Genomic DNA, 27,978 nt, shown 5'->3' with positions numbered 1-27,978 from the left:
ACATTCATGGTCATACATATATATATATTTACATATATGTATATATGTATATTACTATTGTACTTTAGAATTTACAAAGCCTCTTCCCCGTATCATTGTGTAAGGTATCTAGAACAAATATACTTATCCTTCCTTGCAGATGATTAAAAATTTTATTTAGACTCAGAGATAATATGATTTAGTCATTTTATATAATCATGAACTATTCAAATTGGAATGGAATCTATATTCTTAAAGATGACAACTGCAGACTCCTATGTGAGTGTAAGATACTATTATTGCCCAGTTTGTGAAGATGATACCATTGATAGTCATCAGTAGGACCTGCCTTCTGAGTTAGATTCTCTTGCTTCCCCTCCCCTCCCCTCCTTTCCAATCTTCTCTCCTTCCCTCTCTTTTCTCTGGAGTAAACAGAGCAGTAGAAAGACATTGTGCCTGGAGCTCAAATCCTACCTTTTCAAGACCTTTTACTGTTGTTTACATTCTCTGGGTCTTAGTTTCCTTATCTTTAAAAATTAGAGGGTTGGACTCAAGTCCCTTTTGTCCCTTTTGCTAAGACTCAATAAACTTGGTTATCCTTTGATTTAGTTCTGGTCCTTATATACCCTGATCAACCTGGCTTGTGATCAACAGGATACATTATTGAGATGATCTCCTGGAGTTAAGCATGTAGCCATGGGCAAACAGAATATGGCAGAACTATCTGGTACACACTGAATTTAAACCAATGACTTTGACCTTTAACCCATTGCTCCTAATCATCCACAGATGAACTTATCTTGGTGTATCATGCATATCAGCACCAAAGTGCTTAAGACTCAAGACAAATATTATTTCTTAAGATTACTTAAGAAATATATTTGAGGGGGCAGCTGGGTGGCTCAGTGGATTGAGAGCCAGGCCTAGAGATGGGAGGTCCTAGGTTCAAATCTGACCTCAGACACTTCCCAACTGTGTGACCCTGGGCAAGTCCCTTAACCCCCATTGCCTACCCTTACCACTCTTCTGCCTTGGAGTCAATACACAGTATTGTATTGACAGAAGGTAAGGGTTTTAAAAAAAAGAAATATATTTGATGAAGAAATATGATTTTTCACATTTTAAAATATAGCCATACTACACTATCCTAAATAGTTTATTTGTACACAATTCATGTTTGTGGTACTGGTATTTAATAGACTACTTGGAATTTGAACTTCATGGTATATAATGAGAATAGCATTGTATTCCTCAAAAATTATGGATTTTATTTGACTCATACTGGATAAATACATAATGGATCTTCTAGGATTTTTAATTTTCCTTTTGAAAAAGAAGACTATATTATTCAAAGATACTTACCAGGTAATGGTAGCCAAAAGATTATTGCCTTCTCTTTTCCCAGTTTGCTCAGTATAGGACCTCATGTGATATTCAGTTTAATGAATATCATAGAAAACAGGTGCTTAGAATGTCTCACGTAAGCAGAAACTACCTCTATGTGGACTTTTAAAAATGTTTAATTATCTTAATGACCCTATTTCTTCTTAGTTTATGTGGGAATAAACGTATCTGAAGGTTGAATGTTTCCTTTTAAAAGAAAAATTCAATAGATGGAAAACTGAAAGATTATTCATTACCTTTTATTGCATATGTTGAAAATTGAAACACATATTAAAGGAATAAAAAGCATGCCTTTGTGTTTTTCCAACAGAGTTAAATAGTACTGATTTGAAAGACTGTGTTAGCAACAACAGCCTCAGTAGCAATGCCAGCCTTCCCAGTGTGCAGAGTTGCAGAAGACTTCGGGAAAGGAGAGTTGCAAGTTGGGCTGTTTCATTCGAACGTCTTCTACAGGATCCTATTGGTGTTAGATACTTCTCTGTAAGTAAGGGAGACAGTGAAACTTTTGAAATAAGCAGAAGCATGTGTTTATAGTTTTTACATAATTTCCAAAGGGCCCTTAAGGAATGATAAAGTCAAGTTCTTGGTTCAGAGGTTAAATAATTCTTCACCCATTTTTTTTTTCTATTTTGTAGCATTGCTTCACATTATCCCTCATTGGGCTCCATATTTAGTCAGACTCTGCTCTCACTTCTTCCCTTGGGAGTAAGCTAGATATATTGGGAAGCATCTTAAGTTTGACCAATGCCTGTAATGCTCCACAATAGTAATTTTCACAGTGTTCTGGCTTGAATACTGCTCCTCCTTCTAGCCATGGTCTTGAAGACCTTGCCCATACACGGGGCAGAATAGAGAATTCCCTTAGTTCACAGGGATTTATAGTGACTAGCAATCCAGAATAAGAAATTCTTCCACTTAAAAAAAAAGCAATTCCTCCACCATATTTTTTCTGGCTCCATACTTTTTAGGAGGGAAAGAATGAATGACAACAGCATGTTAGCAAAAAACTTCTCTTTTATCATTAAGGCTGAAATTTAAACTCTTGATATTTTTCCCTAGGATTTTCTAAGGAAAGAATTCAGTGAAGAAAATATTTTATTCTGGCAGGCCTGTGAATATTTTAGCCATGTTCCTGCACATGACAAAAAAGAGGTAATATTAATTATACCTATGGGATAAGTAATAAATAAGATGAAAGAACATTATTTTTCCATGTATACTCTAAAATTATGACTAGTACCTATAGTACTTTGGAAGATTAAATTTTAACTCATGTTAATGTTAATTTCTAAAAGACATTTCCTTTTTGATGAAATTCTAATACATATAGCTTTTACTTTTATTGACAGTGATTTTTATACAAAAAGGCTTAGCAACATTATCTATCAGAAAAAGTGCTTGTTTGTGGACTGTAGTTATTATTCCTCTGAAGTAAGCCTTGCAGCTTATTGCTAAGGTATTATGTAGTGCTGGGGTTATTCCTATTATAACAAGGTAATTAAAGGACCAAGCTCACAGCAAAAATCACAGCGCTGATTACTAAATGTGTTATTTCCTTCCATCTCATTTCTCTCCTGTTTATCCTACTCTCTCTCCTTTTATCCTGTCCATCCTTAAAAATGTTTTGTTTCTGAATTCCACCTCTTCCAACCCATCCTCTTTTCTCTCAGCCCCAATCCTCACTTATCTCTTGCCCCTCTTACTTTCCTGTAGGGTAACATATATTTTTATATCCAGCTGTCTACTTTAAGTTCTCATGCTTATATATCTAACTGTGACTTCAGTTACCTTTCATCTCTGTCTGATGTATAGCCATGCACTTATTTCTTTCAGGATCTGTTATGTTTTAAGTCATCATGGCCACAGATAATTTTATCTATAAGAACTTTAACTTTGGACTAATTGAGGGTAATAATTAATTATAAAAAGACAATTCTATTTGTTTCATCTAGTTGAATTAATTATATAAATTATACTAAAGAGCTCATTTTATAATGGACAAGGTTATGCAAAACATTGTATATACCATGGTCAGAATTTCTTTTCTCACCTTTAAAATAACATTGCTTTTATTTGTTAGCTTTCTTATAGAGCTCGAGAGATCTTTGCTAAATTCTTGTGTAGCAAAGCTACCACACCAGTTAACATCGATAGCCAGGCCCAGTTGGCTGATGATATTCTCAATGCGCCACATCCAGACATGTTCAAGGAACAACAGCTGCAGGTAATTGCTTCTCCCAATCTTTGTTAGAGTGAATCCGGGTCTGGTGGGACCAATCCTGTTAAACTGCACAGATCAGATTGACAGGAGGGCAGCTGTTATTGGTTAAAGATGGAAACTCTTTCTCAACACCTAAAGTAACTCCTACCTTTACAAAGGGGTAAGAATTATAGCAAATCCCTGAAAATTACAGAGGGGAAAAAAAATCAACTACCATAAATTTGTTCCATATTAACCTTCTACTGTACATCAGAAAGCACACTGACTTCCAGTCAAGGGACTTCAGTTCTTACCCCTAATGTTTGCTATGTGGGTGACTTTGGGCAAATCATTTAACCCAGTACCTACCCCCACTTCTTTCAGGTCTTATATATCAGTCCCAGTGGACTGGACCCAAGATTGGACTTAAGGCTTCTGAGGTCCCTCTCTCATAGCTCTGGATCCATGTCTCTGTGATTTTAAGTATCCTTATCCATACCCATATCCATACTTGTATATACTTTGTAATGTATATGTAATTACATATTGCATATGCAATTATTTTGCTTACTGAAAGAAATCAGCATTATGAGGGGATGAAAAGCACATATGAGCCTATTGAGCCCCTCAGTAATATACCTTTTATTGACCCTGTAAACGGATAGTGATATGAGGCCAGAAATGAATAGGACGAGGAGACTGGCTTGTAGACCATTTGGAAAACTACATGCTAATTTCAATAATGCCAGGCTACTCTTCACATAGTGAATGGCCATGGATGAATAATGCATATGTATCCCTGAAATATTAGGACAACAAGATCCTGGATAAATTCTCTTTAGAGATTTTATGGAAAATTGTAGGATATAGAGAGACAGAAGGTTGTGTTGGATAGAAAGCTGGACTTGAGACAGTAACATCTTTATTTGAGTCCTGCTTCTAAGAGCTTCTCAATGTCCAAGGCTAAGCAACAGCTAAGTTACTGATCTGTGACAATGGAGAGTGCTTCCACAATCATCATTTCTCATGATAATGAAATCACAGATTCAGACCCCCTCTTGTACCCAATCATAAGAGAAAGTGACTGTTACTACTAATAGCTCACATTCAGATAGTACTTTATGGACTTGAGATACTGTGTTCCCAGTGATGTTAACTTAGTCTCACTGGACTTTGGTTTAGGTTCAGCTGTAGAGTTTAGGTATCGAATAGCAGATGAAGCGCCTACTTTCAGTTTTCTGGGTCTACTCCAAAGCTGTGGTTCAGAAGGGTCACTGGATAGCCTGGAGTTCTTTGTAATAGACTTAGAATTCCTGAGACTATAAAGTCTAAGAACTGATGATGCTTGAGAAGCAGTTTGCAGATTTGGATCAACAAGATGGAAGAAGCATTTGGTTAGCTTTAATTTGGGATTTGGACACTTTGAAAGCAGTTCTCACTTAGAAATATTGTGTTTTTGTGTCTCTTCATATTCAGTAAAGTAAAACTTATAAGGGTTGTGAGTTGCTGGACTCTTGATAATCTATCTGTTCGTGTTACTGATGCTATGCTTATTATCAAAACCTCCCAGTTTTTGAAAGTAACAATTGGGAAGATAGTTTTAAAAAGTGTTAAATGTCAGGGAAAATAACTTTTGGCAAAAATGTAAATGTTAGAAGAGTTTTAGGAGGCCTAGACTTTTGGGAGGAAGGTATAGAGGGCAAAAACATTGTCCTCAAAAACTGGATTGCATGACATGTACTGTCCACCCACTCAACATTTTAACTGTAGGCTCAAGTAATATATGTTAGACTTAATATACATGCATATTCTACTGTGTTTACCTTTCAGATCTTTAACTTAATGAAGTTTGATAGTTACACTCGTTTTCTGAAATCCCAGCTCTATCAAGAATGTATTTTGGCAGAAGTAGAAGGGCGTTCTCTACCTGATTCTCAACAGGTCCCAAGTAGCCCTGCCTCTAAACACAGCATCAGCTCAGATCGCTCTAATGTGTCAACGCCAAAAAAGGTGCTGCTTTTGTATTCACTGGAGATTTGAGATAGTATGTAAATTTAAAAAAATGAATAATGTAATAAAAGCTAAAATGCAAGTCATGCTACAGAAAATGAGATGGAAATTTGAATTTAGTTTTCCTCATGGAAAAAAATTAGCCTATATGTGAAGGTATTGAGCAAATCTTGCACTTTTGAATATGTTACATTCTCAGAAAGAGGGTTGTAAATTTATTTTCCTTTAGAAGCAATGTTCTAATAGGAAGTTATATTTCTGATCAGAGACTTGCTACTTGTCTTTTAATTGAAATGATTCATCTTTGACAATATCATATTTGCATCTCTTTTTCTGTTATGGGAAACATAAAATTCAATTCAACTCAACAAACTCATATTAATCCTTACATGCTAAAAGAAAATTGTACTTCTTAGCTCCACTACAAATTAATATTATCTCACTTCAGCTGGGCCGTATTGGTGGCTGTGGTGTCCTCTTAACTTGATTCTTATTTCTTCTTGATTGAACTCCTGAGTAGCTGATTATTCTAGATCATTCTTCTCCTAAGGACTCAACACCACTGTCATCTTTGTCACTTGCTTTAGAATTTTTTTCTTCTTACTTTACCAAGGAGATAAAGGCCCTTGAGGCTGAACTTCCTCTTTTCCTTACCTCCTGGTTCTGAAGAAGTATCTTTCTATTTTGCCAAAGCTAAACCTCTCTAGCTGTGTTCTGGATCATATTCCCTCCTAATTTTATCAGAACGTAGATGTGTTAATGATTTTCCTTCTCTCCTGTATCTTTATGCCTCTTCCTCTGCCTGTGTAATATGTAGCTCTTTCTTTTTGTTGAAAACAAAACATTTCTTTTAACCCTGCTGCCACTCCTGTAGCCATTCCTTCTCCTTCCCTTCACCAAAAAAACTTCTTAAAAGAGTAGCCTATAATTGCTGCATCTATTTCCTCCTCTTCCACTTTCTCCTTACCCTTCTCCCTCTCCATGTCCTCTCCTTTACCAAACCTCAGAGATTTTCTCCCATGACCCTTATATCTTTCTCTTTCCTGGCGTTCCCACGATGACTAACCTAGCTCGGGCCCCTATTACCTTTCACATGGGCTTTTGTTTATAGTCTCCCAACTGGTTTCCTTGCCTTAAATCTCTATTCTTTCCAATCCATTCCTTCTAATACTATACAGTACAAGATTAATCTCCCCAGTGTGAATCTCATGATCATGTTCCTCCAGTGTTCAAAAATCCCCATGGGCAGAGTCAAGAAACACTGGGGTAAGAGTTATAGGGCCAGATTAAATACAGTAACCCAGCCATGAAACCTTTAGTATATTGGGGTATATTATTCTGTATATATGCAACATATGTATATATTATATAATGTATATGTAAAAATGTCATATATACATGACATATATACCAAACCTATATCTATATACATATAATATGTGCATATGTATATATGTGTATATATGTGTGCATGCATGCATGTACATGGTATATGGACTATAGAAGAAATTATCTAGTTTGTCCTCTGTTTGGATTGCCTGTTTTGAGTCATATGATCTTGCTTTCTTGTTTTGTCCTTCTCCAATTCATCCTTTATATGTAGCTTCCCAAATAATCTCCTTAATGAAAAGGTATGATTAAAAAACCCCACCCTTCAGTGGTACCGTATTGCTTCTAGGACGAAATAGCCTGATATTTAAGTTCTTCCACAATCCAGCTATCTGCATATGTGTTGTATCCTTACTAGAAAACATAAGTTCCTTGAGGCAAAGACTATAACATTTTTTATCTTTGCAACCTAGCACTAATCAGAGTGTTGTTCACATAAGCAGAAACTTAACATATATTTATATTTGTTGGGTTAAAATAGTTTTTAATGTAATTACTGGAAGTTTATTCCATCCTTTTTTTTTTGCAGTTTGGTACTAAGGTACGTTTAACATTTAATAGCACTGACAGATGACATATTTTTTTAAAAAAATTTAAATTTAATGGCAGTTAAGTGGAAAATCAAAATCAGGAAGATCCCTAAATGAAGAGTCAGGAGAAGAGGATGGGGAGAAGAAACGAAAAGGAACATTTTTTTCCTGGTCAAGGAATAAGAGCACTGGACGGTCCCAGAAAAAGAAGGAACATGGGGATCACCTACATGGTTGGTAGCATTGTCCTTTTTGGGTTTATCAATTGATTCATGAATAATTTTGAGGTGTGGGTGACACTATGATTTTTTACTGTCACTTGGAGCTATAGGGAAGTAAGATTATTTAAATATTGTTCCATCTAAAGAAATAAAGGAGCAGATTTGTTTCTCCACTGGCATATATGCACCTAACAGATAACCAACCAGCCAAAAAAAAATTATTTCAGATCCTCCTAGAAAAAAAAGAGAGGCTATATGAATACTCTAACCCAACTCTTTAAGGCATGACTAATATATGTATATATTTGCATAAAATTTATCTGTGCATAAATAAAGGGTATAGAGTTTTTTCCCCAGAATTTTCCTAGACATCAGAAGAAACCTTAGGGAAATCTAACTTCTTCAGGACTCAGTCGTCTCATTTGTAAAATGATGGGGACTTAATCACTTTTGAGACCTTTTCAGCCCAAATCTATGATCCTTTGATTTAGTCCAGTTGCTACCAGTAGTATGAGACCCCTTTACAGTGTTTGTGACAGTTGACTCCCAGCCTCCACTTTAGCTCCTCTTCTAGTGCCTAGGAATTCACTACCTTCTAAATCAACACATTCCATTGTTTAGCTTGAACTAAAGTCTGCCTCCCTATAACTTCTACCCTCTGGTCCCAGTTTTACTCTCTGGTAATAGGCAGAACAAATCTAATCCCTTTTCAAGTATCAACTCTCCAGATATTTAAAGAATGTGCTCTAAATCTTCTTTTCTGCAATCTGGAAAGCCCCAATTTTTTCATCCTAAGTTAGCATTTTACTAAAACTAAAGTTGGAAAATTTGAGATTATTTTTCTCTTTGTTCTTTTTCACTAATTCAAGTATAAAGGGACACTTGACAGATTGCTATGGTAGAAGAATAAAGTGGATGAGGAGGGGAGATGGAGAAGATGAGAGTGGAGACATCCCAGAGAAGGGGATAGGCTAAAGAGAAAGAATGCATGAGATCTTTGCTAGGCAAAGTTTGGCCTATAAATGACTAATTTATTCATATAAAATGACTCACAAAAAAATGAGCAACACAAAGATTTACACTGGCCACTGGAAGCTACTCCCAAGTGTGGCTGTGAAGTTTTCGTTGAAAATGGAAAAACGGGTTGGGGAAATTGCTATGATAATAATAACTCATACTTCTATAATGCTTTAAAGCTTACATATTGATTTAATCACAACTGTGTGAAGTAGGTAGAGCCAAAACTGATAGACACAAAAATTAAGAGACTTACCAAAGGTCACATAACTAGTACAGATAGTAATTGGTAGAACCCTGAGTTTGCTTTCCACAATAACACAGAGTTTAAATAAACTCCTGCTGGAAGGCTAAAGAATAAGCTAAACAAACTCTAAGGCTCTTCCATTGTGTCTAGTATAATTGTTATTCAGGGGTGCTTCAGGTGAGTAAATGCTAATAGATCTGTGTTTATCAGGGTGTATGAATGATTTAAGTCCCATTTGCCCATTAATTAATGGATGCATATTTTAAAAGTGAGAATCATTTGGAGCTAGACAATTTGGTGTAGGAAAGAGCTCTGGGTTAATTAGAGGAAGGGAAAGTGATACAATCCCAGTTCTGTCATTCATTTATCACATTACTTTGGGCAAGTCCCTTTTCCACTTGGCATCTCATTTTCCTCATCTGCAAAATGGAGTCATTTGAACAGATAAGTTCTAACTCTCTCTATTCTGTCTTATGGTCCCATCCAAACCCCAAACTGCATACACTGTTGTCACTTCCTGCTCTCAACATTTCACATCTCTGGCCCTTCCAGTTCCCAAGTTTGATTCTTTAGCACAGAGGGTTTTAAAAACTGAGTTGCACAGAACTGAAGTAATTTCCCCAAAGTCATGCAGTGGTGAGACTGAATTCAAGATCCTGCCCCTGCTCCAAACCAGGTGTATTTTCTATTCTTACCATTTCTGGCATAATGCTCAACTTTACCTTTTCTTATCCAATTCTTTCTTCATAGTAGAATTACAGAATTTTAGAGTTGGAGGAGAAACTACATATCATCTGTTCTACTCCCTACATTTTACAGATAAGAAAACTGAGTCTTCCGGACCTTACATGATTGCCTTAAAATCACACACAGGCAGTAATCCTGCATTCAAAACCAATTAGTGATGGGACAGTAAGGTGGCTCAGTGAATAGAGAGTCAGGCCCAGAGACAGGAGGTCCTGGGTTCCAAGGCAGAAGAGTGGTAAAGGCTAGGCAATGGGGGTTAAATGACTTGCCCTAGGTCACACAGCTGAGAAGTATATGAGGCCAGATTTAGACCCAGGACCTCCTGTTTCCAGGCCTGGTTCTCTATCCACCGAGCCCTCTAGCATCACTTAAATTGTTGGAGTTTAATGGAGTTTAATGAAAAGTTCTTTGACTATCCTTGAGGCTTTGAAGAAAAGACATTTTGAAAACAAGCTATTTAGAAAATCTGTCCTTAAACATCAAAAGCACAGGTATAGACTCTTTAAGGATTCTCTACTTCGTTGTTGAATACTTATTGTTATTTGGAGGTTAGTATTAATATTGTTTGAGATTAAAATTCTTATTTTAAAATTAAAAATATATTTTATTTTACCAATTACATGTAATAATTTTTCCATAATAATTCAGAAAAAAAATTTTCTGAAGTTAAAAGTTCCAAATTGTCTCTTCCTTTTCTTCCCTTCCCCTTCTCAGAGGTGGTAAGCAGTTTGATCTGGGCTATGCATGTATTATGCAAAACATATTTCTATATTGTTCTTTGTTGTAAGAGAATACTCACAAAAAACCTAACCTCCCAAATAAAAACACATATATACTGAAGTGAATAAATGCTTTGATCTGCATTCAAACTCCAAACAGTTCTTTGAGACCAAATTTCTAAGTGGTTTTTTCTTTCCGTTACTCAATATGATGAATATTTATAATGTTAGCCCCTTAAATATAACTTTATAACTTTGTTTATCCCTTCAAAATTTTGAAAGGTATATTTTCAACCCAATCAAATGAGTAAACTCCTTTAGAACAGTTTTCAGACAGGACAATGCTATAGAGCCTGACCTCCATAGCTAAACAAAGTAAAAATTTAAAGAAGTATGCAGGTAATTGTGATTTTGATAGTAAATGAAAATTTCAAAACAAAGCTGTTTTTGTTGCTTAAGTGACCAATAATGTCATCTTTAACTTGCTTTTTTTTTTTTTTTTGCAAAGATACTCTTCACTCTAATGGAGGATTACATCGACGTGAATCACAAGGTTCCATGTCTTCTGCTGCAAGCCTTGACCTGGTAAGTGATGGTTTTTCAGTGTTTCAATTGAATTTTAGCAAAAGGGTAAACTGAGGCATATCTCTGCGTAAGATGACATTTGTTTACAGGAGCATGCTACCTGTTAGTAAATGGGTCAATGACTTTGCCCCAAACCAAAAGGGCAATTCTCCTTTTATAGATTTTTTTGGGGAGTGCAGAACAAAGAACAGAACAGGGTAGATGCCATCATGGGATTGAGTTCAGAATGATTGGTTATATAGTTGAGGTTCGGGAAACAACATGATAGTTTGAAAGTTTGGTAATGGGGGCTAGCAATGACCCCCTCCTCTTATCTCATGACACTAAGAAATGCTCATTATTATAATCTAAGTGTGAGATAGTGACCCAGACTTCTTGACAGCAAACCAGACACCCTTGCATAGAGATATTAAGCCCATCTTCCTTTCTTTCTCACAGAGTCCCCAAAGTTAGCAAAATTTCTTGAGATAAGAATAGATCAGTGATTAGCAGGAGAGTTGGTTTTTTTAAACTTAACCACTTACAGGCCAGCTAAATTCTGAACTTAGTTCAGAGGCAAAGAACTAGGACTTAAGCAGCTACAGGACAAAATCAATTATTTGTAAAAAAAGGCAATAAATAAATGATAACAAGATCAATTTTAATCCCATCAGAAACAAACTGAATTTATCTTTAAATTGTGATAAAATCATATTTATGAAACTAGTAGAAACTGTCTTTGCTACCTTATCACCAAAATTCACAAGGATTAAAACCTCAAAAACCAAAATGCCTCAAATTCATGAAAGTTGTATAATAGAAATGTGTATTCTGATTTTGGTACACATTTTTTCTTTCATATGCCAGTTGACAACTATTATTGAATACTTAGTGCAAAATCAACCAGTTAGTTAGCAAGTACCCTGGTACATACACACTTATGCTACAAAGAAAGGCAAAAAGAGGCCTTGCCTTCACAGAAGGTATTCTAATGTAGGAAACAACATGAAACTATCTAGACCGATAAAACATGCCTATAGTCAGCTGCTGTGGGAAGTAAATGAGAGGGTCTCTGCCCTCAAAGGAGAAACCTTTGGCACAGGGGATGTCGTGGCAGGCCAGGAGTTAGGAAAATCCAAATTTAAATCCAGTCTTAGACATTTTCTAGATGTGAGAACTTGGGCAGGTCACTTACCCTCTGGTTCAGGTTCTTCAACTGTAGAATGGAGCAACAATAGCATCCGCCTCACTGGTTTGTGTGAGAATCCAATGAGACACTATTTGTAAAGCACTTGGCACAGTGTCTAGCACCCAGGAGGTGCTCTGGAAATGCTAGCTATGATGATGATGATGATGATGATGATAAATAATTACAGTTTAATTGGGAAAATGTCGACCCCAAATACAAATGTGAATAACAAGACATCGCCAGAACTGTCACGAGGAAGCTATCTAACAAAATGCCCGGATCGATGCTGCAGGCACCCTCGGGATGTCCCCCTAAGTCTTCTCAACTCCTGAGAAACAGGCCAAGTTCCTTTTGCTGGTCCTGCCAGGGTGGGCTCCAGTCTCTTCTTGGAGAAAAATGCTGTGAAAGAGATGCAATGAGATGATCTTTAACCCTCTGTGACATCACCTCCTCATTCTAGACTCTGTCTTAATTGTTCCGTTGTCCCCATTTGAGGTTTTCTTGGCAAGGACACTGGAGTGGTTTGCCAATTCCTTCTCTGGGAAACTGAGACAAATAAGGTTAAGTGACTTGCCCAGGGTCACACAGCTAGTCACTGCCTGAAGCTGATCTGAACTCAGAAAGATGAATCTTCCTGATCCAGGTCCAGTTCTGTCCACTGTGTCACCCAGGTATTCTTGCTGTCTCAGTATTGTACTTCTATAGCCTGAGAGTGCCACTTGTATGAGATGTGGCCAAACAGCAGCCATATGTATGAAAAACCCGAGGATGTCAGGGACCTGCAGGTGCCTGCAGAGAAGCCCCTAATGCCCCAGCCTTTCTTTAGGAATTGAGAGTTTGCAGAGAATTCTTCTCTAGGACTTTTAAGAGCTTATAATTTCAGAGATGCGTCTGCTTCTTCACTGACCCAGCCTGCAATTCCCCACATTGCCCAGCATTTGATCTTTGAGGGCTGAGGCTAGAAATGTGTTGCCTCATACTCCTCCACAGACTGGAGTTTAGCCAGGCCAGTCCCCAAATCACAGGCACAGTTCAGGAACCCTCCACACCCTGAGGAAGTTCTCAAATAGGACCTCAGTAAAACTGTAGAGAGCTATTTTCTGGGAAATACTTTTATTCTTCTTATCCTCCATAGCCCATCTCTGCGGTGCTTTCAGTTTATAAAGCACATTCCTTACCACCACCACAGGAGGTAGGCAGTGCCCAAGTGATGACCCCATTTTACAGATAAGTATACTGAGGCACAGAGAGAGATTGCTGGCAGTAACAAGACGGTGAAACTTGTTGGTGTTGGAGTTGAGACCCAGATCTCTTTTGACTCCATGTCTGTTGCTTTTTCCGTTACGCTAGCCTGAATTTTATTAATGTGATGGAGACTTTTGAACTTAAAAAGAGGTTAGAAAGGCAACATTACCAATGGTTCTGGGGCCATTATTGAGCCTGAAACCCTTCTTGGAGGCTCAGGAGAGGAGGCAGCCTGACAGGCTCACTCCTGAACTTCAGAGCAAGGGAATTTCACATTTGTAAAATATATACAATGAGTGTTTTGTGGAGAGAAACAGGATTATCATTTCGCGGCTTGCCAGGATGTTTCTTTGCCGGGCAGAAGGAGGGGGAGGAGGTGTCTGCCTAAAGATGGCAGTCGGAGCGATGGGAAGGGTTACATGGAGCTCCCTGGCCAGGGGTCTGGTGTCTTTTGGGGAGAGGCTACAGGCATTCTCTTGGGATCCTGCTGGCGTGATGGGGGTCATCTCTCGGCACCGACACCGTCTGGGCCTTCCCCATCTCACCTCCCCTCACAGGATTCACCCCCAGGAGGGACCTTCCTCCTTCTGCTCTTCCTCCCCATCTTCTCTGGCCTGTGACGTTCTCCCCCTGGTCTGACAGCTAAAGCGGCTCATCCGTGGCCCTTCATTGAGACTCTTCATCCTAGACGGCTTTCCTTTGGCGGGAGTCATCTCTCGGCTGCTCTCAGGTGTCCGCTCTCCCGACCAGCGTCTTGTTTTTAGTGCGTTCTTCCTTTCTCACAGTGCTGGCCACACGGCCGGTTCTCAGTTAAGAATCTGTGGATAAAGGAGAGCTTCACCCCTTCCCTCCCTGCACTGGGGAGAGCACTTCAGAGAGCCATCCGGCGCCCTCTTTACAGGAGGAAGACACCCCAGTGCAGCCTCTCTGCTTGGGAGAGCTGACGAGGCCTCCTCATCACCCCCTAAAACAGAGAAGGAGCTCGTGCTGTGGCTTGTGAGGCTCAGTGGGCTCCTCCGGGAACCGCCGTCCAGGCTATGCATTTGTCTCACATTGAGGCGGTCATCAGCGTACGGACGCTGAAACACGTCACTGTGATTGTCTAAAAGGCATCAAAGCTAGATGGGCCACTGACGTGTTCCCTCTGTCTGCCATCTGAGTGAAACCCCTTCCTCTCACATTCCACACTGGAAGGGTCCTTGCTGGGCCCTGCCTTGTCTTGAGCCTCGTCCCTCCCAAGTGACTGCTACAGTGTGTAGGGCTGCAGCCCAGGGAACCACGAAGCCTCAGAGCCGAGGGGTCACATCAAGGCCTCAGAGTGCACGAGTGCTGCACCACCGGTTTAATGTAGTCTGAAGGGGCAGCTGGGTGGCTCTGTGGATAGAGCCCAGAGCCAGGAGGTGCCGGGTTCAAATCCGGCCTCAGACTCTTCCTAGTTTGTGACCCTGGACAAGTCACTTCACCCCCCATTGCTTAGCCCTTACTACCTTGGGACCAATACACAGTATCAGTTCTGAAATGGAAGGCAAGGGTTTTAAAAAATGTTTTTTTTAAACTGGGAAATGTTTTACAAAATAAATACATTACGACATTGATAACATTAATTGCTGGATTTCCAAGGCCCTTTGCAGCCACACAGATCCGTTTCTATTTGAGAGGGACACCACTACCATGGAGTATCTATAGTAAGCTGTAGGGCTAGATACATTTCTTCAGTAGGTAATGTTATACAGAAGTGGGCAGTTTGGTATAGGGAGGAATAAAGGGGATGATTAGTTTATTAGGCTTAGTCCTGCTTTTAACATTCGCTTTCACACCTTTCTCATGTTTTCTTCTCTCTCCAAGTCGGACACCTGTAGAGTCTCGGTGGCTGAAAAGGACAAATCCTCCAAACACTGCTGCATCCACCTTCCGGATGGGACGTCATGTGTGGTGGTCGTCAGAGCTGGATTCTCAATCAAGGAGATATTATCTGGCCTCTGTGAGAAACACGGCATCAATGTGGCCGCAGTCGATCTTTTTTTAGTAGGAGGGGACAAGGTACTTGGTGTTCACTTGTGATTTTTAAAAGGATCCTGGGCTTATCAGTGGAGTACAACAGATGGTGATTTATTTATCTTGTTTAAAAAAATATCCTAGCAAAATATTTTCTCCATTCTGACTTTGTTCTAACTTTTAATGTCTGACCCTGTTTGCTTAGTATTTCTTATGCAAACAATGTCTCTTGAAGCAGCCCAGATTATGAGAATTATGTTATGTTGCTTCCTGCAGGCTCCCAAAGCTATTATTAGTTTTTGATGCAAAGAATGCTAACTTTTCTTTCTCTTTTGATGGGCTATTTTTGAAGCTGTGCTTTTGTTCTCTGCACAGCTGTGCATTCCATTACATATTGTTAAATATTGCAGGGGAAGATGCTTGTTCCCACTTTAATTTTGTTTGCTTTTGTTCCTTTCACGTGCCCCAAAGCCTTTGGTGCTGCACCAAGACAGCAGCATCTTGGATTCCAGGGACCTACGCTTAGAAAAACGCACTTTATTCCGGTAAGAGAATATGATAGGCTTCAACCTAGATGACGTTTCTCCAGCCATAGTGCTCTTTTCTTCCCTCATGAACTTCCCCAAGAATTATTATAGTTGCCCTTATGATTAAGTGAATAAATTTTACACTGTGTTGTTTAGGTATGGCTACTAAAAACTATATGATAAAAATGACAGAGCAATGAAATTAAACCAGCTCTTACCTCAGCTGTCAGCCTTTAAAGGGCCAGACAGGAGCCTGAGCAAAACCTGGCAAGACTGGCCATGGAGCAGAGAAGGGACTAGGAATGATGGCGGAGCCCCATGGCCCTGGGGATTACTGCTGCTCTGTTCTGCTCAGGGAGCAACTTGCTTAGAACGTGCTTGATAAACCAGGGAAGAGCCTTGACTTCTTTGTCTCCGAAGGCATCTTTTTAATTTCTTCTTGGTACCACAGCATAGTGGGGAAGAAAGAGCACCAAGTTAGGAGGGACAGGAGGAACCTTGGCTTGAATCTTGACTCTGCTACTTAATATTTGTGGAATTCTACATGAGTCTGAACTGGCTTTTTCCTCTGTAAAATGGGTATAGCAGAACCTGGATGCAACCTGCCTAATAGTTTTGGTTTATAAAGAAAATAGTTTGTGAACTTAAAAGCTATATAAATATGAGATACTTTTTTTATATTTCTAGATCCAAAGGGAAGAATTGGATTAAATTTTAAAATAATTTATTTATATAAGTAAATAATTACTTTTTATACATGAAGCCATATTATAAATCTAAAAGAAGTCAGTTTATTCATTAGGAAGAAAAAAAGATGTTTTAATGCATATAGTTAAAAATAAGAAAGGATCAGGCAATGTTATCAATTAGGTGGCTTGTGGCAAATGCTTTACTATTGTTATTAATTGGAGAAGTGTTTCTAATGAAAGATTTCCAAACATTTAAATGTATCAAAAGTAGTTTCTCAGTACCTTTCCCTACCTTTCCCCAGGCTTGATCTAGTCCCAATCAATAGGTCAGTGGGACTGAAGGCCAAGCCCACCAAGCCAGTCACAGAAGTGCTGCGGCCTGTGGTAGCCAAGTATGGTTTGAATCTTAGTGACCTTGTGGTGAGACTAGTAAGTACCTTTTAAATTATGCCCAATGTACAGCACGACTTGCTCGATGAATTAAATAAGTAAATATTGTTCAATGAATTTTTCTCATCTCGGCAACTTCCATTTTCCTTACAAACGATAATACTTCAGTATTTTGGAAGAACCATGATTTTACCAGCCTGGGTAATCCCTCCGGTAGTGCAGAGTAAAACTCCTCCACACCTCTGGAGTGTTTCACAAATTTCCATTTCTCTGTAAATGCATATCCTCTGATGGTGAAACTTTTGGTGATGAGCCTGTCTGAACTGAGCCGGAGAGGACAACAGAGACACACTCCGTCCTTTTCTGAGTCCATATTGGAAGCCTTGTAGACTTGAGAGCCCAGTGTAACTTCCACCTGGGAATGTGGTGTCACAGGAAAACTTTAGCATAGAAAAATAAGAACATGTAAAAGATTCTGCAGGCTATTTTAAGAAGGAAGAGGCATTGTTCTTCTCATTTATTTTGTTCATCTTGTGGTAGACCTGAAAGACAAAGCCTTAGAATAGATTAGAATAACTTGAGGCTTGGCTTCTTATTTCTACTTTGCCATTTGCTGTGTCCTTGGGCAAGTCCCTTCCCTCTCAGAGCCACAAGGCCCTCCTGTAAAATGGAAAGATCTTTTAAGATTCCCCCTGGCTCTGAAATCCTACATCAAAGCGGATCATTCATTGCATGCCTTTTTTTTTTCCACATGGCTTTGCATGTGTTAACATTGTTCCATTCCCTCCCACCCCATTGTTCAAGCCATCACATGTATTGTGGGCAGCTGAGGAAAGGTAGATGACTCATTTTTGGTTTTCACCTGTACAACTATTCTAAAAAAAGTATATTTACTTTTAGGTATTCCCATGCTCTTTTCCCACCAACCTAACCCACCCCATCTGGCACTGAAATGTATTCTGACTGCTCAATAGCACAGTGGCTTTGAACTCCAGAATACATGCTGGTGTAAAATCATATCTGTAACCACATATGAGGAAGGGGTCAGATTCCGTTTCTTCCTAAGAAAAGGAGAGGGTCTGGACCTAGGATTTCACTGGTCTAGGAAACTCCTCAGGCTACTACAACCATGCTGTCCTAAAGAAAAATATGGAGAAAAAGTACCTATATTACACTTTGGCCAGATTTATATACATTTATCTTTCTGGCATTAAGTAATGCCTTTCTTATGCTCAAAACTCAGTAGCCGAAAATATCTCTTTTTGTCATTTATTTCACATGTTGCATTTTACATTGCTTTTAGCCATGAGTCCTTCTGAATTCTCACTCTTTAATGCACTCAAATTCAAGGCAGGATCAACCTCATATACCTTAACAAAGCCTAATAGTTTGACATTTGGCTGAAGGCCTTCATTCTATCTCTGTAGCTTAACGGCTGAATATGGAATCATAGAATTATAGATCAGGAAGGAATTTTAAGAGGTGAATCTGGGCATCGCACTGCCCAGAACAAGATAAAATGATGGAATCTGAGGATTGGAAGGGATCTCAGAGGTCATTTATTTCAGTTTGTGACCGAACAGAAATTTCATGAATCATTTGCCAAACACAAGTAGTCACCCGGCTTCCACTTTAGTGGGTTCTCCATTGATGGGGAACCCACTCTCTCCCAAAGCAGATCATCCTACTTTTGTATACTTTTGTATATAATTTTCTTAGCGAATTTTTCCTCATATCAAAGCTTAAATTTGCCTATTTGGGCTTTCTGCTCTGGTTCATCTGGGATTATGAAGAGTAGTGACCTAACAATCATTTTGAACTGGTTTCCTCATAGTCTTTTGAGACCCAATGTGTTCCAAGCAGAACTCACTATTTTCCCTATGAATCCACTCTTCCTAAATTCGCTATTTTTGTTGGGGACTCGGCCCCGCCTCCCAATCATGGAGGTTCACAATCTCCCAGGCATCCTTCTATCCTTTCTGCCTCTCATCCCAAATATCCAATCAGTGGCCAAGGTTTATTGATTATTCTCACTATGCACTATCTCTCAAATCTGTCTTCTTTTCTCCATCGTCATGATCATCTGGCTCCCTACTTCAAGCTCTTTATCACTTCTTACCTGGACTCCTAATCGAACACTTTGCTTCAAATCTCTTCCCTCTTTCATCTCTCTTCCATATAGGTCCTGAAGTGACCATGTTGTTTAGGCCAGTGGTGTCAAACTCAAATAGAAATGGGGGCCACTACACCTTATATAAGGATCCCTGAGAGCCTCATATTGATTTAGAAAACCATATGTCAAAATTATTTCTCTTCTATTGTATTTGTATTTATTTTGTTAAATATTTTCCAATTGCATTTTAATACAGTTTGATTTGTATTCAGGCATGTTGTAGACCCATGGGCTATGTATTTGATACCTCTAGCTTAGATTACATACACTATAGAATAATAGAATATGTTTATGTACTATATTTTAAAATATATAATCTAATATAAATATATTGGCAAACTGCAGACCTAAATTTGGGAACAAACTTCACTTAGTTAAAATACATTCTACAAGGGGTCTTGCTCCATAAAGCTAATTTTTTTAGCCTATATAATTTCATTTAAAATGCCAATTTAACATGGTATTAAAAAAAAGAAACAAACAACATTATTACATATAAGCTAGCAAGCTCTTAAAACATTATTTGGCGCATCATAAACAGTTAAATAAATGCACTGTCTGTACCTCAATCTGTTTTTCTACTATGCACCCAGAATAATAAATGTCTTTCAAATATAACAATAGGAATAAAAATAACCTAACTGATTTTTCAGTTCTGTGGCATTCCTATAAATTAAGATAGTCGATAAATCAATAATAATTAAAATTTTTGGACTGTCTGGGAAAATGTAAGTTTTTTCATTTCAGATGTCAGGCTTGCTTGGGAAAAATTTATTTGTGCTATAAAACAAACTGTGGTTTGACTTTAGAGTGGAGAGAAGGAGCCACTAGATCTTGGTGTTCCTATTTCCAATTTGGATGGACAAAGAGTGATCTTAGAAGAAAAGGATCCCACAAAAGGAAAAGGTAAACATGCGGTGTGACATGTTAGTTGTCCCCCTGTTCCTCTGCTTCATCCTCCCTCTCTAAAGATGCTTAATTGGCATCAAATGCGGGTTGTCACTGAGACTAGTAGTACTCCCGTAACAACACATCCTCCAAGAGCTGAATTCTGAATGCAGCTGGAAGAAAGGAAAAATTAAAAAAAATTTTTTTGCCCTCCACATTATCTAATAGCATAGGATTAAGAGAGACTACCTTTCTTGAAAATGTTAACATATTGGTCTTAGTGTTCACTGCACTTCCCCATCTCCTCAAACAGACTTGTGTAAAATGAGTAAGGACTATAACAAGGATATATATTTATATTTGTATTGCTAGCTGTCTGGGAAAAATATATGCATATAATGTATATGTATTTTCCCAAACATTTCAATTTAGGGTGTTTACTATGTTCATGTACAGTCTATATTTGGATCAATATGCAATTTTTAATATGTACATTTTCTAAACCGTATCTCTTAAATCATTGCTATTCTTGTTAATTTTATTTTAATATGTTAATACTTAATATAAAATATTTAAAATGTTTTAATATGCTTAAGTATTAGTCTGACACACACACATGAAGATATCCATTTCCCCCCTCAAAATGTCTAGTTTGCTGACCTCATTCATGACAGAAGTCCTGTTTAGTATTTGGACATACAAAGTCAATGGGAGATGTTCCCACTTTTATGTATGTCCTTTTATGTAGTGGCCACTAAAAATATCTGGCCAAGTCATCTCTCTTTTTTCTTCTTTAACATAAAGGGTTTGGATTAGAGAAACTCCAAGGTTGTTCTTGCTTCCTCTAGTATTCTGTAATTCTTGGAAATTTTTATTACATTTATATCAAAATAGCTCTAAACCTTTATACCTTTGGGCTCATTTGCCCACAAACTGTGAGTCATAAATGATAATAAGGTAGCCTTTGGTGTTCTAGGAAATAGGAATTTTTATTCTTTTGAATGACCACACTATGAAATGTGTCACAGATATAGAACTTAAAAAAGACAATGTTTAAGAAAAACGTTTGCTTTTAACCTCTCTGCTTAGAGGCTTAATCTCACTTTCAAAGACAAACTAAGTATAATTGAATTTCAATGTTTGGATGAGTTCATGATGTCCCAGGATTATAAAGCTATCTCATTATGTTTAGTATTCACAGACAAACAGAAAGGTGCATCAGCCAAACAGAATATAGCTGTAATCCCCAGTTCCAGAAATCACTCTGCTACGGTAATATTTCTTGCCACATTTGTTCCTCACATTTCCTCATGGTTGTAAGTGTGTCTTTAGAAGTGGAAGCTTTGGAGCACCATGCCCAGCACCACCCTGGGCCATGCTCCATGGTGGCCAAGGCTATAAATATACATGTGTCTGTTGACCTCACTAACAAGCTATATTTTTTCTCTTCTCTGACCTGCTTCTCCTTCCAGAATTGGAGAGCCACAATTCTGTTGGACTTTCTTGTCCTTCTTACAACTGCTTAGTCCATTCCATTTGTAGTCTAATAGTCCAACTTGGAATTGAACCATTGTTCTTTCTTTTCCCCTGGTGCTGGTTGTGGCTTAATAAAGCTATGCTTGATATACTCTCTACATTTTATGGGGTTTAATCAGGATGTGTAAAATCTATGATTCTACAATATGTATTTAAAGTATTTCTTGTTTAACAATGTATTTGGTGTTTATTTATCATGTGTCTGAAATGTAAGTAGTACTTTGACTTTCCTTCTAATACAGGGAGAGGAAAGAACACTAGGCAAGTCTAATTCTATTAAAATAAAAGGAGAAAATGGAAAAAATGCTAGGGATCCCCGGCTTTCAAAGAGAGAAGAATCTATTGCAAAGATTGGGAAAAAAAAATATCAGAAAATTAATTTGGACGAAGCAGAGGGTATGTGAACTTTTTAAAACTTCCACGTGTTTTAGTAAATGCAATAACAGTTTTCAAGCAAAATTATTAAAAATCATTCTTTTTTCCTTAAGCATTCAGAAAATTAATTTCCTTTCATTTAGGAATATGCCTCTTTCACTATCATGTTAGCATATTTATATTATCGATGTAATGAAAAATAGAATAAAGCCTCATTAATTTGGATTATTAATTGCTGAGCTTACTTTAATGAAAGGATATTATTCTTTGCATTTAACATGTTAATTAAGCAATTGATATTTGTAATGCTGTATGATAGGAGAGATACAGATGATTTCTGCCTTTTAAAACTTTATATCCAATAAAGAGGGTAGATGACATATACAAATAAATAAAATAGATGATAAGTGCTTAAGAATACCAATATTGAGAGTTCAACTAAAGAAGCAATGAAAACTTCAGGGAGTGTTTCAGGGGGGTGGTGGCATTCAGTCTGAATTGTGAAGTATAAATTGTTGACAGAGATGGAAGGAGAGAACATTCCAGCCATAGGGAAGAACAGTGTGAACAAAAGCATAATACATATGCTAGGACTAGTAAATAATCCAGGTTGGCTGTCACATAAAATATTGAATAAATGATAATGGAAGAAAAGGCTGAAAAAGTAGATTAAAGCCAGATTGTAGTGAGTTTTACACATGGTAGAAACTTTAAAAAATGTTTTCTGAGTTAAATTGAACTATTTTCTAAGCAAAGGTTTTTGGAATTCAATTCAAGAGGCACAGGATGAAGGATCTCAGCAAGCAGGAAGATAAATAATTTTGCAATTAGAAGCTTTTATTGTATTCATATTCCCCAAGAGCAGCTCCCTTAAGAAGGTTAAATATCCTGCTTGCCATCTTTTTTATGTTTTTAATTTGCTTACCTAATCCTTAACAAATCTGTCTAAGTGGTACTCTAAGTAATAAAATTAGTTGCACCCAAATTAATGAGGTTTTATTATACAGCTTTAAAGCAGTTTTGGCCCCAGTTGAATTCCCATCAATGTTTGGGGTAAAGATCTTGATGGTCCCTGCTTACTCATGAAAATCACTTTTAAAAAAGTCAGGTGGTGACCTATGATTTACATCATATCTTTTTGTATTTCCTTTATGTCTCTGATAGTTGAAAGATGCTATTGAAAGATTAAGGGAAAAGAGGTAACTGCCTTTATATGAAACCTCCTTCCCATCAAAAAAAAATCTAGTAAAGAAAAAAAGCAGAAGGATCTTGGATTCTGATCCTACCTCAGCCCCTGATCTGTTTTCCAACATTGGGCAAGTCATGGCCCCTTTCTGGGCCCCAAATTCCTCTTCTTTAAAATGAGAATGGACTCAATCATCTCCTAAGCATTGAAAACTGTCAAAAAGTTACAACTTTCACTGTAGTTGTAACCAAACATTTAAATTTAGTTAGTATAGCAGTTAAATTGTGTCTTGTAACTAACCCTTACTAACTTTGCTGTAATATTATGACATAGTTAACCTAATCATTCTTCAGTTGACTTCTATTCATCAGGTAAGTGGTTTATGGCATTTTTGTAACGTTGAAGTTAAAAAATAGAAAACTTCATTTTGATTGTGTATGTCTAAAGAGCAAAAAATTCATGAATTTTATATTCTAGTAAGATATTTATTTGGGGTCAGAAAGGTTTTAAATGAAAATTTTTGGACATGCACTAGTTTGAGACTGTAGTATGGGTTCACTTGTGACCCAAGTTCAGGCTTATACCTTGTGTAAGATGTGAAAATTCAATCCTAGTAGGAAATTACAATTCTGGATTAATTCAAGGGAGGTGGAAAAGGTGTTGTCCAACAACACATTAAGATCCCTCCTATTCTGAGGAAGAAGCAGAAGGGAAAAGAGCCATTGCCTAGGTAACCATCTTTTGGGGATACGTCCTTCTACCACATAATATCAAATTAAGGGAGGCAGAGCCTCCATAGAAGTAGAGAGTGAGTAGTCTGGGATTTCCTTCCCTCCTCCTTTGCATAGACAACTTGGTGGTTTCCTTCTAGAGAGATTATTGTGCTTGAGAACCAAAAACAATGTAAGAGTGGCCCAATTCCAGTTCTTCCTGATTATTCATATTTCTATGAATTTTATAGCCAATGGAAAACTGGATCCATGAAATAAAATGATTATAATACCAAGGGTTCTTCTACTTTATTTACTTTCACTTCAAAGGTTATATTTATTAATCTGAGTCATGTTCTGAGTGGGGAAGAGAAGGGTCCTGGAAAAGATCATTGAGATTGGGAGGGTCACAAGATTAACCACTCTGTTCTAGGGCTTTTCTGCTACAGAATAGTCTCATTCCTTCTCAGTGATATTTCAGGGCTTTTAGCAATTCTTTGTAACCTTATACTCCACTGATTTCTCCTTCCTCCCATAGCGATAAGGACTCTTTAAACCCATTCTGGGATTTTGATGTGGGTAGAGAGACAAATAGCTTTTAGAAGGTTTCCTTCTTAAAACAGTAGCTTTGGCCCTTTGGATACTTAAAGGAGAGAAATTTGAAATAAAATTCCTTGCTTCACTCCTGAGTTGAAGTTAGACCGTAAGTGACATATTTCTATGGACTTCTCTTCCAGTTTTTAAATGGAAACACTATTTAATTGGTGTCTTGGTTTAAGCCTTCAGATTTTAAATGACAAGTGCTTTGCAAAGAAATGTAATAAAATCTTCCTTAAATGCCTTCATGGCACATCTTTCTTTAAATGGATCACCAACAAATGTTGATATGATTATGTTAAGATATAAGGATATGAAGTAACTCACAATGTAAAGATAGAGATGATATGGGAATCATAAATAATAATCATAAATGATATGGGAAGCATAAAATATTATTTGATATAAATATCTTTGTTTTTAGGTGCATGAGTATAGCCATTGTAAGCTCTCAAGGTGCTCCCTTGTAGGCGCATCTAGGGTACCTCTGCCTTTTTTAATGAGTGAATAGTTCTGTAATATGAAAAGGCCTCCAATTAATAGAGCCCTTAGTTCCAGAGAACTAGAGCAGCAGGGCAACAGATAACTCAGCATCCTAATGAAAAATAAATATGGTGATTGTTGACACTGATCAGTGATAAGTTTTCTTTAAAATGGCCAATATGGGTTTTTCCCCTAATAGAGTTTTTTGAGCTCATTTCCAAAGCTCAGAGCAACAGAGCAGATGACCAACGTGGGCTGTTAAGAAAAGAGGATCTTGTCCTGCCAGATTTTCTTCGTTTACCACCTTGCACAGCAGAACCAATTGCATCTACTCCTGCAACAACAAAAGGCCTAAACAAGAGAACTGTAAAAAATGGCAGCAAAGAAAAGGCTATGCAACCAAATGGGAAGCTGGAATCTGCCCAGAATGGTAGTGAAAGTCCAGTGAAGAGCCCAGGGCCTGCTGAGGGCCAGCCTAGGCCTACTCTAACCACCCTCCAGAGTCCAAAGACTCCCAGCCCCCCCTTTAGTGCCCCATTGTCTCCAATCCCACACGTCCAGGAAGGAGCAGCATCAGCACAAATATGGAAGAGACAATCCAAGGAATTACATGCTGAAGGCATACAGACTATAGAGGATGAGAACGTTGCTGACTTAACCCTCGTGGGGGAAGGAGATATTAGTAGCCCTAACAGCACTCTATTGCCACCTCCTCCGACACCACCATCAGATGTTACAAAACTCACTGAAGCCAACTACTCACCCCCAACTCCTCTGACAGATAAACAGGAAAAACCTGGATATCAGAGATCCATTTCAGGTATTTCTAGATTTTAATTTTTTCCTCTACACTTACAACTCCTTTACTTTTTGACTTATATCAGTATTCTCTACCCATTTTTCAATTTCAAAAGTCCAAATTAGGTAACCTTTCTGCACCATACATTTTTGAGTCAGAAGTTTCATTGGGATGGTCTCTTCATCATTCAAATAAATTTGATTTGTTTTTTAAGTGCATTTAAAAAATATTGGGTGTTATGAGGTCTGAATTGGTAAATAATGGATTATTGAAGTACTCAAATTCTGAGAATCTTTATTATCATGAAGATTTATTAAAAAGATAAAGCACTTATGATCAGGAAAGCTGCCTCCTGCCCTAAAGAGGATTTGAATTTCATTTATAGTCACACAAGTATTTCTAGTATAGTTTTTGCCCCACCATTTCTAGACATGTAATATCATTGTATATTCCTAAATTTCCTGATCTTGTTGCTGGTTTAATTAACACTACCTAACCCTTTAAAAACAACAACAAATCATTGCTATTTAAGTGCTGGAGGAAATGTTGGAAATAAAAGCATTCTTTTTAAAATTGGAGAAATTATATCTTTATTTTTATGGTCTTAGACCTGTTTGAAAAATTCAACTTAACCCTCATATATCAAGAAAGAAAAAAATGACATTTAATTTATAGTACTAGAATAAGTACAATTAATGATATACATTTGGTTGGAATCTATTTTAAGTTAATTGAGGAAGCTTAAATTTGACTTAGGCTTATAAAAAACATAATTTAGGGCAGTACTTTTCCCAAAATAAGAATGTGAAATTTGGTGCTGTCCAAAAGTGTCCAATACACTTTTGTAGCAAATGCTGTTTCCATGTGCTACAGATGTTCTAAATGGAAGTGTGGCTTGTGGCACGCACATGATAATATCATCCATCTGAATATAAACATGTTCAGGAAAAAATGTCCAGAAGCTGTATTCATTTCTATTCTTTCACCAGTTAATTGTGCCATGGTTTGTCGGACCACCATTTCTTCAATGTAAGATAGTATTAATATTTTTAATATATATTTTTACATGGTGATGTCTGTTGTTGCTTTTATGTCTTATCAATGAGATGTAAATACCTTTTGGATTGTTATATTCTTCTTTATGGCTGTGAATGATTCCTTTTTATTCTATCACATTTATTTCCATAAACTGACAGAAAAGGTCTATGATCAATTGTTGACTGACCTGTAACCCAGGGCTCCCCATTGGGGACATATACAGTGCATATTTTCAGTGTATTTTATGTACATATGTATAGATCTGTATCTCCTTTTCAGAATATGTTGTATACCCAAGTGGGTTTTACCTTTTTCTATAAGTGCTAATATGAGAATCCTTGCCCTTGCAGCTTTAGAAATGGAGCGTATTTTAATGCATGCTTTACATTTCTGTATAATCACTGAACTGTAGCTTTCACCTTTTCTGTTTTCTGCTCTTGCTTTGTAGATATCTTTGTGTAGCTTTTACATGTATTTTGTATGTGTTCTTTTGAGAGGAATAAACTCTAGATCTAATCACTCAACTGGTTTTACACTTTTCTCTTTATTTGATCATATTCTGCCTTGTTAGCAAACTGTAGCTGTCATCTAATTGAAAGCAATTAAAAATGTTTCATTGGGATTAACTTATATATACTTTACATGATATTGTGGTACCTTTTAAAATGTTGAATGGTACCATCTAGACATACATAGATTATTAGATATGAAAACTAAAAATATTAAACTGAAAACAGTGATATATTTTCCTTTGGATAATGCATAGATTTGTTGGGAGATCAGTGGGATTGATAATAAAAATGAAATATCCTTTGACATCTACATGTGAAGTCTGAGATTTAGATGTTTACTGAGATCACCCTAAAGCTGTTTATTGTAATTTACTAGATTTAAATACTGGTATACATTTTTAGTAATGTTATTCTTGACTTGAGTCACATTAAAAAATCCCCATTATTATGTGGGTGTTCTGCCTCCAGCCAGATCCTTTTTTTTATTTGCCCATCTACTTCTTTTCATGCTGGTTATTTTTCATGCTTCTTTTTATCTCTTCCATCAAATTGGTGTTCATTGAAAATGAGAAAGGGTAAAATTGAAATCCAAAAGACTTGTTATGTATAAATAGCTCCT

At 37.4% G+C, this 27,978-nt stretch overlaps 1 protein-coding gene across 1 annotated transcript in view; it reads left to right on the top strand.

Annotated features, from left to right (window-relative positions):
• RGS12 (regulator of G protein signaling 12) overlaps positions 1 to 25,885 on the top strand; it is a 150,806-nt gene extending 124,921 nt beyond the window's left edge. The window contains exons 4-16 of the mRNA XM_044681770.1: positions 1,694 to 1,863; positions 2,443 to 2,535; positions 3,464 to 3,607; positions 5,414 to 5,593; positions 7,592 to 7,745; positions 10,972 to 11,048; positions 15,307 to 15,501; positions 15,928 to 16,001; positions 16,975 to 17,101; positions 20,045 to 20,141; positions 21,316 to 21,395; positions 21,902 to 22,055; positions 25,210 to 25,885. Coding sequence (XP_044537705.1) covers positions 1,694 to 1,863; positions 2,443 to 2,535; positions 3,464 to 3,607; positions 5,414 to 5,593; positions 7,592 to 7,745; positions 10,972 to 11,048; positions 15,307 to 15,501; positions 15,928 to 16,001; positions 16,975 to 17,101; positions 20,045 to 20,141; positions 21,316 to 21,395; positions 21,902 to 22,055; positions 25,210 to 25,847 — 2,183 coding nt within the window. The 3' untranslated portion in view covers positions 25,848 to 25,885. The remainder of the gene's footprint in view (positions 1 to 1,693; positions 1,864 to 2,442; positions 2,536 to 3,463; positions 3,608 to 5,413; positions 5,594 to 7,591; positions 7,746 to 10,971; positions 11,049 to 15,306; positions 15,502 to 15,927; positions 16,002 to 16,974; positions 17,102 to 20,044; positions 20,142 to 21,315; positions 21,396 to 21,901; positions 22,056 to 25,209) is intronic.
• The last annotated feature ends 2,093 nt before the right edge of the window (positions 25,886 to 27,978 follow it).

Source organism: Gracilinanus agilis, chromosome 6 (genome assembly GCF_016433145.1).
Source record: "Gracilinanus agilis isolate LMUSP501 chromosome 6, AgileGrace, whole genome shotgun sequence".
Lineage (NCBI taxonomy): Eukaryota > Metazoa > Chordata > Mammalia > Didelphimorphia > Didelphidae > Gracilinanus > Gracilinanus agilis.
This window is presented reverse-complemented; position numbering and strand designations above follow the sequence as displayed.